The sequence below is a fragment of the Passer domesticus genome, chromosome 10, assembly GCF_036417665.1.
Source record: "Passer domesticus isolate bPasDom1 chromosome 10, bPasDom1.hap1, whole genome shotgun sequence".
NCBI classification, from domain to species: Eukaryota; Metazoa; Chordata; class Aves; order Passeriformes; family Passeridae; genus Passer; species Passer domesticus.
Window position 1 is genome coordinate 20,886,944 of NC_087483.1, and position 14,005 is coordinate 20,900,948.

General features: G+C 35.5%; 1 protein-coding gene across 4 annotated transcripts in view; it reads right to left on the reverse strand.

Moving 5' to 3' along the window:
- Positions 1 to 2,705: 2,705 nt before the first annotated feature.
- OSBPL6 (oxysterol binding protein like 6) overlaps positions 2,706 to 14,005 on the reverse strand; it is a 97,515-nt gene continuing 86,215 nt past the window's right edge. For all 4 annotated transcript variants that reach the window (XM_064434327.1, XM_064434329.1, XM_064434328.1 and 1 more), the window contains 2 exons: positions 13,870 to 13,992; positions 2,706 to 12,881 (listed from right to left, as the gene is read on the reverse strand). In XM_064434327.1, the coding sequence (XP_064290397.1) occupies positions 12,773 to 12,881; positions 13,870 to 13,992 (232 nt within the window). In that variant the 3' untranslated portion in view covers positions 2,706 to 12,772. The remainder of the gene's footprint in view (positions 12,882 to 13,869; positions 13,993 to 14,005) is intronic.

Consider the following 14,005-nt stretch of genomic DNA (forward strand, 5'->3'; position numbering starts at 1 on the left):
TGTTCCTTGCTGCTTCTCCTTATGTTTTAAACTGAGCAGCAGGACTGCTTTTATTTTTGGCATTGACACTAGCTGTTCTATGATACTGGGCAATTAACCTCTGTCTATGAAACTATGAAACCTACTGCATGTGGCTGTGCTAATGTGTCACTTCTCAGAGAAGAATACTGCAAGAGCTGATTATTACTATTACAAAGCACTCTCAGATCTTTGGATATAGAGTATTTATAAACAGACAAGATTAAATCAGTGTTTGTAGGGCACACAAGAATTCAACATCCTCTCTCATAATCACCTCTATTTTTATTCAGCCTGTTCCTTTTCATGCTTTCAAGACAAGAATATATCTCTTTCTAGCTTCCTAATTCATTTTTTTCATACCTGTAGGCATAAAGTAATACTTGAGCAGTTTCCAGATACTACATTTTGACAGGCAGACGACATAAAAAATTCTTGTCAGCAAACAAGTAGCCTGATACTGTTATTCTAGGTCAGCTGATCAGCATTTAAGTGAAGTCAGCTCTTGAACTAGAACTGAAGAATGGATGTGCTCTTGAATTTCTTTGACTGCTAATTGTAATGCAAGGCTCTCAGAAACAACTTACTTAAATAGCAACTTAAAAGACAATTCACACCTTAAATTTTATCAGTTGAAAGAAATAACCCAATATCCTTACCAGAATTTATAGTCCACCTACAGTCCAACAAGTAACCTTTTGAGAATGTTTATATTTTTTTCCTCCACTGACTTGCCAAAAAACCTGCTGAAGAAGCCTAGGGTGGTTGTGAAATTTGAGCTAGTAATTAGTTTCTTTTCTTTACCAAAGGAAATGTAGCCAGACACTCATCAGTGAGAAAAGCAACTTCATATTTTGTTTTGCTTTGGAACTTTTCCTTGTAATTACAAACACAATCTAATGTAGTCTCATCACAGGCAAAAAGCATCTTCACAAAAGATTCATGTCTGTAACATGCATTTATGCATACTTTTTTAAATTAATTTTTTAATGTACTACTATTAATATGCACTTGGGATATAGATATGGGATATACAACCCAGCCTGTCTTATCTATTCTAACTTAAATCATAGCCATAGCTCTCAGAAATAAAAATGACAGTCTAAACAGAAGACATTTTGTTTGCTGCCCTTGAGTAAAATTAGATTCACTACTCAATCAAAATAGAGTACTTCCACAGTTAGCCCCTGGTACTCTGGGCTTGAATGATATGTTAGCTTAGTTTCTTTTAACCTGACTTAGTAATAATTACTTACCTGAAAAATAATTTTCCATATTAAAGTACAGGATTTTTTTAACATTCAGACCAACTTAAATATTTAGTAAGATCATGAGGACTTGAAGAGCCACGTGGCTTGATATGTTGCCATGCACAAACGCTATGTATCATCATATCAGAACAGATTTTTGTACCAGCAGTGAAACTTGGAACAGCTTTCTGTGGGCAACTCCTTCAGCTGAGTCAGGATGAAATCCTGTCAATAGCTTCCCACACTGTCTCACTTCCCCACACCACAGCGCCCACGTGTTTGTGGTTATGAAGAACATCACCTGTCTCCTGCTTAGATTAAATCTAAACATGTAATTTACTTTCATACCTAAAGGAATAGTTTTGATGTTAAATTTGGTGTCAGGTTGCTTGTGCTGCCTCTCAGGCCTCTTGCACTCTATTCCCAAAGGTTTGCTATGTTGATTTTTTTATCAATTAAGTAATGACATAAAACCTTTCACACTTCACTCATGCTCAGTGATTCTGCTGAGTCACAGCCATCCAAAGCATTCAGAGCTAAAGGACAGATCCCAGCTGGACAAAGGTGAAAGCATAGCTGAGTTTCCCTTGTGGAATGGTTTAACAGGGAAAAAGCTCCTAGTGTGCCCCTTCCCACAGAGCACGGGATTGGACAAGAAGTGTACTCTGACACAAGACAGAAAGCAGTGCCATTCATGAAAAAAAGCCCTTTGCAATTGCTTCCACTCAGGCAGCATTCCAGACTGTTTGAACACTTGTTCTTTTTGCAATGCCAAGAAATAACAAAAACCTCAATTTCTCCTCCCAACCAAATTCTTATTATTTATTATGCTTTCATTTTAAGGGCTGAACAGCTGACAAGAACACATAATGGAAAAACCTCAAAATCCCACATACTGTTATTTTTCCAAGAGGCCAGACAGGGTGGGTGTCAAGTAATTACTTTTTTTCTTTCATTTCCATTTTTTAAAAATCTATTAGAGAACATCAGGAACAAGTTTTTCTACACCCTCTCTCAAAACTTGAGAAGCATGCTGCAAGCTCCCTTTAATCACAAAGAACAAGGAGAAGTGGAAAAAAGAAAAAAAAAAAAAGCTCTTATCAGCTGCACTATGAAGATATAACTAGGAACTGCCAAAAAGAAAATTATGTTCTTTGAGACTGCAGTTGGTAGTTCCTGACAGATGTAAAGAAACTGCACAGAGAATCACATGGGAAAAACTTTATAAAAATATTTCTGCAGTGAAAAAAAGAAAAGCCACCATTTCAGTGCTTTTGCAACCACTTTCACCCACCTCTTCAAAATCTATCTGTAAAATATATATTAAGAATTTTATGATTAATAATCAATTGATCTAACTGGCTACAAATAGTTTATTCAAGAACTATTGCCTCAAGTGTTTCTTATATTAATAAATCAGAACACAGAAGACAGCAGTTTAAACAGTGTACATTGAGATTTATTAGAACAAGCACTAATAGCAGCAGTGTACAGAGTGATGGAGACAATGTACTGTATGCACTGAACAATAGTAATTATACAATTGCACTTCTTCAGAGATCTATTAGAAAATGCTTTTCAGTAAACAGTTTCCCAAATCTAGCATTGTTTGGATTTGCCTCTGAGGAAAAAAAATACAAAAAATATGCTTTATCTTCTTTTTTTTTTTTTTTTTTTGGTAAGGCATTAGCAACATTCATTGGCAGGCTACACAAGTCATTTGTACATGCATTATCCAATTACATTGCAACAGGTAAAAGAGCATCATGTTTCCTCAAAAATTAGAATTGCGTGTATGTTTTGGACACAGTATCCTGGAAAATCTGACTTAGCCTGAAGGAAACAGGTGACATCTTTTGTTACATTTTAGAGCACAACAAAAACTATAGCATAGCCAAATTCACTTTTTATTTCCTACCAGAAGCTGTAGGACCTCCTTCAGTTGGAGTTGGTATTATGGGTATCATGTATACCACATACATCACTGGAATAAAATCTTTGTTATTATTTCTTGTTTACTCTTCCCCCCACTACCACCTCCCTGAATGATGTGGCTGAAGGATGCTCAGCTGTAATCAATATTAACTACTGAGTGAGCCTGGGTTTTATTGCATGAGAGGTAGTCAGTGTGAGGCCTCATCTGCTCTCTGCATTACTACAACAGTACGTTCAAAACCAACTTACGAGTGCAAAGACACAGAGTAAAGTGTTGCAGCTGCACTACATGGAACTTAAAACTGTTTTAACTGTTAAAACTATTTTATTACTGCTCTTTTCTGGCTAGGTTTAATCTCAGAAGTAGCCAGAGAATGCAAAAATACCAAAAGAAAGCAATTCTATGTATGTGCTAAAGCCTAGATGGAGAGAGACACTTTCTCACATTCATCCTTTTTCCAGCTAAGATTAAGACCGTGCTCTTTGTCTGCCACCCCCTGCTCCACAAATCAGAAGGATTAGACTCCTTTTTTTGACTGGCATACAGTACTAGCAACTCTCAGCTCTGGGCTGGAACCATCCTGGGGAAAGTATAGGGAAACAGGAACAGGGATTGAAAATATTCTTACAATTAAGCTTGCCAGAATGAGACCTAATATGATTAATTGCTATTGTTTTAATGTACTGTTCTTTATTCCAAAGATCATATCTAATTGAGCTTTGCAGAGACATGGAGTTAACTTGTTTTCAAAACTACAAGCTCCAGAATAAGGTACCAAAATGCAAGAGAGTCAAAGAAAAGTCAAATATATTGCTCAGAGTGGCAAGCAGTCAAACCAACTGTATTTCACACATTTTATCTTCCACAACACAGTGCACATGTTCAAAATTAAGCTTAAGGGCAACTAGCTGAATACCTAGGCTTGACTGCACATTAGGCCTACAGGTGAAGTAGATTTGGGCAGCTGGATCATCCACTCACCTGGAAGCTCAGGGGGTTCAAGGGGAACGGAGTACTGCAGCTCAGGCTCTGCGTGGGTGCTCATTTGGTTAAGCATGTAGGAATTAGAAATCAAGTGCTACAAAACCTGGGCTAACCGGGTAAGCCAGTGCATTGTTTTCTTAGGAATGTCACTGTAATGTGTTTTTATTTGAACTTAAGCATTTACATCTTTTAAACTGATTTAAATGAGAACTGTTTGCATTGTTCATGCTAAGTACACATTGATGCCTGTGCAAAGTCAGAATCCAAGCAGATGGAGCAGGAAAAAAATCTAATGTGCATCGCTGATTAACTCCTGCAGTGAAATAAAAACCTATAGATTCAGAATACGCAAATGACATCCTTTCTGTATTGCTCCTCAGCTCCCGATGTTTACTAATCATAAGCAATAAAATTGCTTTTACATGCATAATCAGCTCATATTTGGAATCAGAATTAATAAGATGTAAAGAATCACCATGAAGACATCTCAAACTTGTGAATAGTGTAGAGCAGATGAATACATTTGCAGGAAATCAATCAAGAACAATTAACAATTTTTTTAATGTTAAATTACTGAATTTACTGCAAAGGACCAAACTTATGCTTTTTAAAACTGCTATACTGTAAGTAGCTTATATAATTTTCACTACAAATATCTGCAAATTAATTTTCTATTACTTAGAGTTATTTTGAAATTATGGTACTGATTTTTTTCCCAGTATCCTATTCTTTGTCATCTCATTATGGAAGTCCATGGCAAACTTTTGAGTATAAAATTGGGAGTGCTGCATGTGAGGTTTAATACTGAAGTACTAAAAAAACAATGCATTCTGCAACATTTGGGTAGCTACGTACATAAATGCTTCTCACTGCCTTTCTTTCCCTTAAGTAAATTTCTTCTGTTGCTTTCAAGTAACAGAAAAAAAAAATTACCTGGTGCATCTAAGAACTCAGACCCTTTCTCACTACAGTCTGTTGTTTCCCTTTAAAACAGACACTATCTACCCACTACTCCAACATAGCACTGGCTCTGTATGTTATACTTCTTAAAAGCAATTTTTGCCTTTAAATTCATCTTAAAAACCACAAAGCAATTTTCTGCTTACGTTTGTACCTGACATAATAGCATAATCACAGTAGAAAGACTCTGAGATCTCCTTTTACAGGTAAGCTACCCAAAGAGGTATACAAGGAATCAACCAGATATGGTTTGTTTTGCTTGTTTCTTGTTTTTGGTTTTTTGTTTTTTTTCCAGAATGAGCACATAGATATGGGCAATCAGCAAAAAAATGCTCTCTCAGCTCTTTAGGTTCTGACATTGTGGCCCACTAAAGAGTTGGCACAGGGCAATCTACCACCTGAAAGGTTGTTACAAGCAAAGAAGCTCAGTAAGGCAGTATAAAAATAACAATTGATCTAAACCTTACCCTTCTAATGGCATTCTCAGAATATGAGCAAGGTAAAAATACTAACATTACAACATTTCATACATGTGCACATGGGATCTAATCACACCAAGAAAAGTGTGACATTATTCCCTATTTATATTAGCTTTGTGCAAAAGTGAGAGAAAATTCAGAATTCTTTGCTGTTGAAATACTGAGAAATTATAACTCACCAGTTAATTATACGAAGAAAAGTAGACAGAGACCCAGAGAAGAGTCTTGCTACTGATTGCAATACATAAAATATACATAACAGAACTATCATAGTAGTACAGAACTATTATAATAATCTTTCTTGATACCACAGTAGTTTCATTTTTATGATGGCATTTCATGTGCTAAATAAAAGTATCCCATCAGACAATCTAGCAGTAACAGATAAGAACAGGTAATTTGCTATGCAATTCTGGGGAAGAAAAATATTTCAGACATCATATATTGGCAGCTTGACTTTTTACTTATTTTACAGTAAATAACATAGACACAAATCCATATACAAAGAAGAATCCCACTGGAAAAGCCCACTGATAAATATTTTTGGCCTGAGGGTGAAATTTTAGTGGTCTACCGTAAGAAGTGGACATTTAGCATGACATGAACACCAACCCTCATGTCTGCAAAATTTCAAACACAGTTTACTTGGTAAAAATCAAACTCCATTGGATTAATTCTTAGTGTGGAAAAAAATGTTTGCAAGTAAGTAGTCTAGAAATTATTAAAAAGGAACAAGAACAGTGCCTTTGCTAATTAGAGATAAAGCTTACTAGAGTAGAAGTTTGCATTTTTGCCTGCATACCAAAATACACTCATCAGCGTTTATTTTTCTGCTCAGTCAGGTCTTCTGTGAGACTCAGCAGAAAAGAAAATTTACTGTGATCTGAATTTGTTATACTTATCTCAAATACTAAAGAATACAAGTAGCACTTATTTCAAAAATTAAATAGACTTATTTTCTAACCTCAGATAGAAATGACAATTTTCAATGTCAACTTCAAAATTTGGAATAATTTTAATATATTTATTGTGATCCAATCTCAAAAAATTTTATAAAATATTAAGCAAACACAAGGATAACAGAAGATATAATCTGTATTTCTTCCACATAGTTAAAGAAGCTATGCTGAATTTTCCTTTCCCTGGAAAATACTGAGAATTAACCTTGTATTCACTATGATAATGTTACTATAACATTCCTTGTTCAGATGACTTTAACAAAGAAAGAGTGGTCAGCACATGACTACTGGACAAGAAATCTGAGTTTGCAGTCCTGACTCAACCACTGATTCTTCTTGGTGGACATGACAAAGCAACCCTTGGGACACAAGCACAATCCCAAAAAGAGATGCAATTTCAAAACAGGAAGTTGCATGTGTAGCTACACTGACTGGCACCAGAAGCAAGCAGCTCAGTGAAGAACAGCTCTGGTCGAATATTTGCCATTGTGTTCTGCTCTTGTAGAGCACATCATTTTGATTCTCAGAGAATTTACCCATTCTGAGTTTCTGAAGGAATTTCCTCACCTCTTCCCATTTTGCATGCCTAATGTTCTGGGCAAGCAACATTATAGACTAGCATAAGATATCTTCTTTCACTAATGCAGACCACTAAAAGTAGCAGTCAATATGAAAATACATTTTAGTGTTCAACAGGAGACATCTGAATCATTGCTCCAGGAGTACCAATAAGTAGCTTTACCATACTTCAATGAATTATTCACAGGTCAGAGAGAACACATTGCACACTGCTGATTATATATTCAGACTATGCAACTCTCTTTCTTGTCCAAGTTACCAAGACATCTTCAGCCAAATGCTGGCTACAATAATTTTTTATTTATGAGAGGAGTAAAAACTTCCCTTTACCTTCAGCATTAATTCTGAGCAAATGTCTCCAATGTTCCCTTTTTTCATGCTGCCATGGATCAGTGGAAAGAAAAATGGTATTAAGATAACCAGCCAAAAATGAATTCAGCAGCTCTGCTGACAGTTTAATTCCTGCAAGTTAGAAAACTTTCTCTTTTGTTACTTCTCACACTGACAGAGCTTCTGTGACAAGTTTCACCACTCTGCATTGTTGTCTCTCCCTTGCCTTTCTTTTCTGAGGTTTGACAAAGATTGCAAGGAAAGTTAAAAAAAAATTTAAAAAATCAGAGATGGTGAGTTTATAATACCACAAAATTTGACAAAGTAGGAGGCTGGTATATAAAACACAAGTACACCAATATTACTTTTTAAACTTGCAAGAAACTGTATAAAAATCCTTTTATAAAGATACTTTTCAGTTTAATGAAAGAAACTTATTGTTTCTACTAAAGCAAATAAATACAGGTTTTATATACCCTAGTTTAAGAGTAAATAATGTATTTGCTTTTGTAAGTGGATTCCTTACAATATATAATACAAAAATAAGATAAATTGCTGTAAATGTGCAATTTCTCTGACCTTGCTCAGATTTGCAGCACTCTCTTGGGTGCCAGTCACTGTTGTAATGGAGCTTATGGAGATACTCTCACCAGGAATAATTATACCTTTGTTAACACAGTCTAGATTCTTCCATTAAAAAAAAAAAAAAAAAAAAAACCACACAAAAAAACCCACCAAAAACCAGAAAATAACAAGAAAAAAACCAAACGAAAAAACCCATGCTTTCTTCACGAAAATACTGACTGGTACCCAATTACCATAAAAGTAATCAGGAAGCAGGAAATTATACTACTTTTTATACTAAATATACCTTGAAAATATCAATATGTGCACTGAAGAGTAAATTTAAGTTTTATACAGTTTTGATGACTGTTACTTAATGACAGACAGAAAAAAAAAACAATGAAGTGTTTTTCACCCCCAGTATCTGCCAAGGTAAATGGTTATGACATAGCAAATTTCCTGAGCTTTCTCATGGTTACCAGTGAGGCCATTCCAGTGTTTCTGATACACTTTTGTCAATATTAATCTTATTCCCCCAGGTGGGCAAAACTCTCTAGCTTAACCCCTCCTAACATTTTAGCATATTAATACAAATACACTTTCAGATAGATTTAATCTGAAAACCTCTCCTTTGCTTTAATTATGCAGCTCCACTATTATTAATGGCATCTAAAAACTACATCTACAACTGCTGCCAACACGTGTAAAATAGCTGTTGTTTATTATTGCACCGACAATGTCTAAAATCCAGTAAAACAAGGAGAGCACACAAACGTTCCCTTTACTAGTAAGTTTTGCAATACAGAGAATGGATATATTCAGCTCTCTTGGTCATTGTGCAACTGCAAGTGAACTTCTCCTCCCCTCCAGGGTATCTCTAAAAATTCTGATTTTTTGAGGAGAAGCTCAGTGTAAGACTGCAATTGTGCTGGGCTCCACTGCTGAAAGGTTTTTTTCCTCACCTCAAAAAAAACTCAAATCATCTTTTCCTGTGAGACAAAAAACTTATAATATGCCAAAACTCTGCCATCTTAATAATACTAATCTAAAATATGAATGAAGCTGTTCAAATGTTTGTAAGACATTGTATTTGATGAAAATAGCTACTATTACCTTATAATATCCAAAGTACCAGAACAAGGAAAAAATTAAGGTACACTTTCAAAATATTAGTAGAAAGTACAGCTCATTATTGTGAAACTAAAACTAAGTATTGTGTATTTTTATACAGAAATAAGTGTTTTGAGAAAACACAGGAGAAAAGCATATGTCTTTGAAGCGAAAGAACTTCTTAAATTGCATTAAAAGTTTTATGTGTCAAATGATTTACACTAAATTTCAACACTTACCAAGCATACAGCAATTAAATCTACTGAGTTGGATAGGGTTTTTTCATGCCTTCCAAAAGGAAATATTGCCTGGATGAATGGAGTGAGTGGGCTGAAAACTGCTTGAATCCCAGGCTGGAAGGGCACGCAGTGATCAATGGTGCCCTGCTGGCAGCCAGCAATGAGGACAGCCCTGCAGGGATCACTTCTGTGGCCATGTCAATCAACATCTCACCAGTGACCTGGACAAGGACACAAGACTGCAAGATAACTAGCTCACAGATGACATCAAATTAGGAGGATGAGATGGCATGCCAGATGGCAAAGCTTCAACTAGAAGGACACTGCTCAACTTGAGGACTGGGCCAGGAAACACTTCACAAGATTCAACAGAAGTGAAAGGTTTGCTCCTGGAGCAGAAAAATCCCACCTGCTGGGAAGAGATGTCTGAGCAGCAGCCCTGCCAAAAACCAGACAGCATTTACAAGAAGTGCCAGGCTGCAGAACAGCCAGTGGTGCACTCTCTTTGCAGCATGGGATACTCAATTCTGCACTACATGGGCAGGGGATGGGGAAAACTCACCATGCCCTCTCACTCAATGCTGGGAAACGTCACAGGTTGATTAAAAATTATAATTTGGATAGAAGCCCTCACACCTATCCACAACAGAAACAGCACAAAATATTCCATGATGTCTGCCAATGTTAGTGGAAAAATGCAATAACAGATTTTGCAAAGAATGCAGAGAACTCTGCATTATGAGAAACTGCTTCATGGTACATCTGCTCCAACTTTTAAATTTCTAATATCTTGTGTTGCATCATTTTGTGTCTTTTCTACTTACTAAGTAACTAATTTAACATCCTCCTCGCTTAGAAATAGCATATCACAGATGTTTTAGATTTTAGAAGTGTTAGTGTTATTTTTCTTTCAATGAGTGTCAAATGAACAATTGTGAGAAACAATTCAGCCATAGCATTTTTAATGTCCACCAAGTTTCAGTTTGCATTGCAAATAATGGCATTCACAGAGCACTGCCAGAACGCTGTAAATCTAAAGACCTTCTTTCTGTATTTAAATTAAAGATGTGAGGACATTCAGTTCTGTCCCTCAAATGTGCTTCAGTCGTACACAAATAATACTTCCTCATATCACGGTGAACTGCACACAAGGACTGGAGCAAAAGATGGGCAAACATTTAATAGAGTTTGCTTTAAAGAAAATTACCTACAATAATTAATTGCTATTTTACACACAATGTGCCAATTTGATTCCTAGTGCAATATTGTTAAAGCAAGCAGGATGACCTTAACCAAATATTATTTAAAAACCAACTTTGATATATTTTCATTTTCTTATAATAACAATTGCAGAACTAAAATAAAAATCAATCAGACTGGGTTCAACTAGGAAAGAGAAAGATAACATTCTTTGAATAACTTAAAATTTTCTTTGGAAGAAATCCCAACTATCTACACATGGATTTTTATACCAAATTTTTATTAAAAATTCATGCGCATTCTCAATTCATAAAAAGTCTACTTAGTATTTTCTGTAGGTTTTCATAGTTCTTTCTGGTAACAGAAGTGTGTGAAGAAATGGGAACTGATTAGCAGCTAGTTACTTTGCTATATGACCAATAGGGAGGTCTAAATTAATATTAAATTACCAAAGTAATCTCAGTTGAATGGGGACCTGACTCAGAAAAAGAAAGAAGCAGGCTGAGAGCTGGGGAGGTGTGGTAATGCACAATGACAACTGTTCAAGCAGCTCTGCTGGCAGATCACATACCTATTTAGTAATTTTATTTTTGGTCTCAGGACTGGAATCAATCTTAAATAGCAAAATCATATGCCATGTATAGGCAGAAAGGAATACAGAGTCTGTGCATGAAATCTAACCTATCACCAGTGGTGGGATGTGTAACACATGCACAAATGGAAGACTAGATCATACCATATGGAATGTAGCTCTTATCTAATAAATTACTGGTTTTTTATTTTATTAAGATCTGCCCTCCTACAGTTTAACGTTTCAGATATCTTCAAATAGAAAGTGCCAAGTCTTCTCTCACTTCTATTAATTGAGGCTTAGCAACACATAAGAGACTTTGTTTTTAATCAAAAAATATAGAACCACTTTATGAAAAAATGTAAAGCATATTTTGCACAAAAGCTGTTTTGGCAACACAAGTAGAAGTTGTTAGCTATAACATGGGAGCCTGTGCCATACTCTCAAACATAATTTTAGACAAGAAAACTGGATAGGGAAAAAACAGAGCCAGGAAAATAAACAGTGTGTGTGGCAGAAAACATTGCATTTACAGTACTATCCAGCTTTTGGAGAGAAGCCAGAGACCTTCACGTAAAATCTTTCTGTGCTTTTAACACTGTTGCAAAGCTTCAGGGATCTCTAATTGTATAAACAGTTAGGGGAAAATGAGATTCACTGAGAGATCTATGTCCAGCAAGTACTAAATGTGATGACTGCATCTCAGCATCAGTCATTTAGAATATGAACTTTCTGACTAGCAACTCATATGCATTTACCAAAATTGAAACTCAACCAGCTAGCAGTTTCTTTTCAGTCTGATTACACAGTCAGCATCCCAAAGCTAAAGCATGTACAGTAGATCTCATACCTCTGAAATACAGTTAGATGTTTGGTTATCTTTTGACTTCAAATAATGCAGGTCTTCCAGTATTTATATTGTGATAGAATTCTAGAGCTTTAAAAATCTGCCCTTCACACAAGCTTAAGCATAGATATTTTAAAATTACTTAATGTACATCTTCATATTTTGTTAAGGCATGAACAATGGCATATGAATGGGAACAGCTTCCAGAAAAGCATCTTTTTGACAAAGGCCAGTCCAAGCACATCACACCAAAGGACTAACCTGAAGCCAGAAATGACAGTGTTGTGACCCAAGAGTTTTTAACAAAAATAGTTGAAACAAAATGGATTTTTTTTTCTTTTTTTTTAATTTAAATTGTATTACTCTTAATGTCCGTTTAAAGCACCGGTTGCAGTTTTGCGCTTACCACCTCTTCCGAGTGACTTTGGATATCTCATCTGCTTCTTTATTTCTGAATTTTCAGTGTATGAAACTTCAAAAGGTTTCTGTTTCCTTTTTTTTTTTTTTTTTTTTTTTTTTTTTTTTTTTTTTTTTAGTTCTGATGGCTGCTGCAAAATTAGAAAGATCCAGAAGTGGTCAGGGGCCTGGTCTAATGCACTTCCGAAAGTCCATTATAAAGATGAATATAAATGCATGTGATATGGTTTTTCTGCAGACCCACAAACCACACTTAGCTATAAGAAACATATTGTGCATAGTTATTTTTTTCTTCAGAGTGATATGTTTACTAGGTCTACATTCTCAGTTTACCAGAGTACAGGAATGTCTACTTTACTAAAGCCAGGATCCTTTCGCAGTTCCCAGTAGGTTTCATTGGTAACCCAGGCTTCTCTTTGATTAGCATCAATAACTTTTCTGTAGAAAGGGGAAAAAAAAGAGGTATAAAGAGACAAAAAGAGTTTTTACCTTATATTACAGATATTGCTTTTATGCAATAGAAAATCAAATTCCACACTTCTCTGATCTAACCCAATATTAAATCAAATTTTGTATTTCTAAAGGACACAAGAACAGTCAGAAATTTAAAAACAAAAGTCTACCTATATCAAGAGCAGAAGACAGAGAAGACAGACAAGACTGAAAATCTGTTGTTTGATCTGTGAGAGCAGGTCTTAGAGCCACCTAACGCCCCATTGTTTACTACAGATTCTGATTATGTGAAGGCGGTTATCCAACAAATATAGCTTAAAGAATGTAAGCCTTTAACCATTTCATTTTTTGTCTTTGCATTTTGCTTATTAAGCAAATTGCTGGATCAAGAACATTCAGTCTTTTCACTTTTGATTCCCCACGTTAGACATGAGGCTACTTGGCATGACTATTCCTTGTTTCAGAAGAATGCTTAATTAAAAAACAGCCAACAAAAAACACCTTCATTCAAAAATGAATGCATTTTAAGTGTATACATATACATTTATATATATATGTTGTAGATGATAGATAGATAGATAGATAGATAGATAGATAGATAGATAGATAGATAGATGGATGGATGGATGGATGGACGATGTTGCTGTTCAGGTCACACAGTATTACTTGTCTATACAATGACTTTAAAATGTCCCTAGTTAAATCTTAGATCCTAATATTATACTTCTAATTCCACTTCAGTAGGAAGGCGTATATAGCTGAGGCCCATTATGAGAAAATGATCATTCAGTTATGAAGCTTAACTGTGTAAAAAGTGCTTCAGAGAAGCAGGTGTCAGGTATCGTATTATATTTCTTAAAACTGCAACTTTCCAAGCTTTCATGATTATCAGTCTGTTGGTAGTATTCTTGTAGTACTTCATCCAGTTACACGCTGGAAAACAGAGACTTACTACCCAAATGAAAAGACTCACTTAAAAAACTTGGGTACATATTCAATGCCGTTTTCTTCCATGTACCGCCTCCGAGCTCTCTGGAGTTCCTCTATTCTTTGTTTCTCAGATGCTGCTGCTTCTATATTTCCTTCCTCCAGAAGCCTGTAGGAATAAC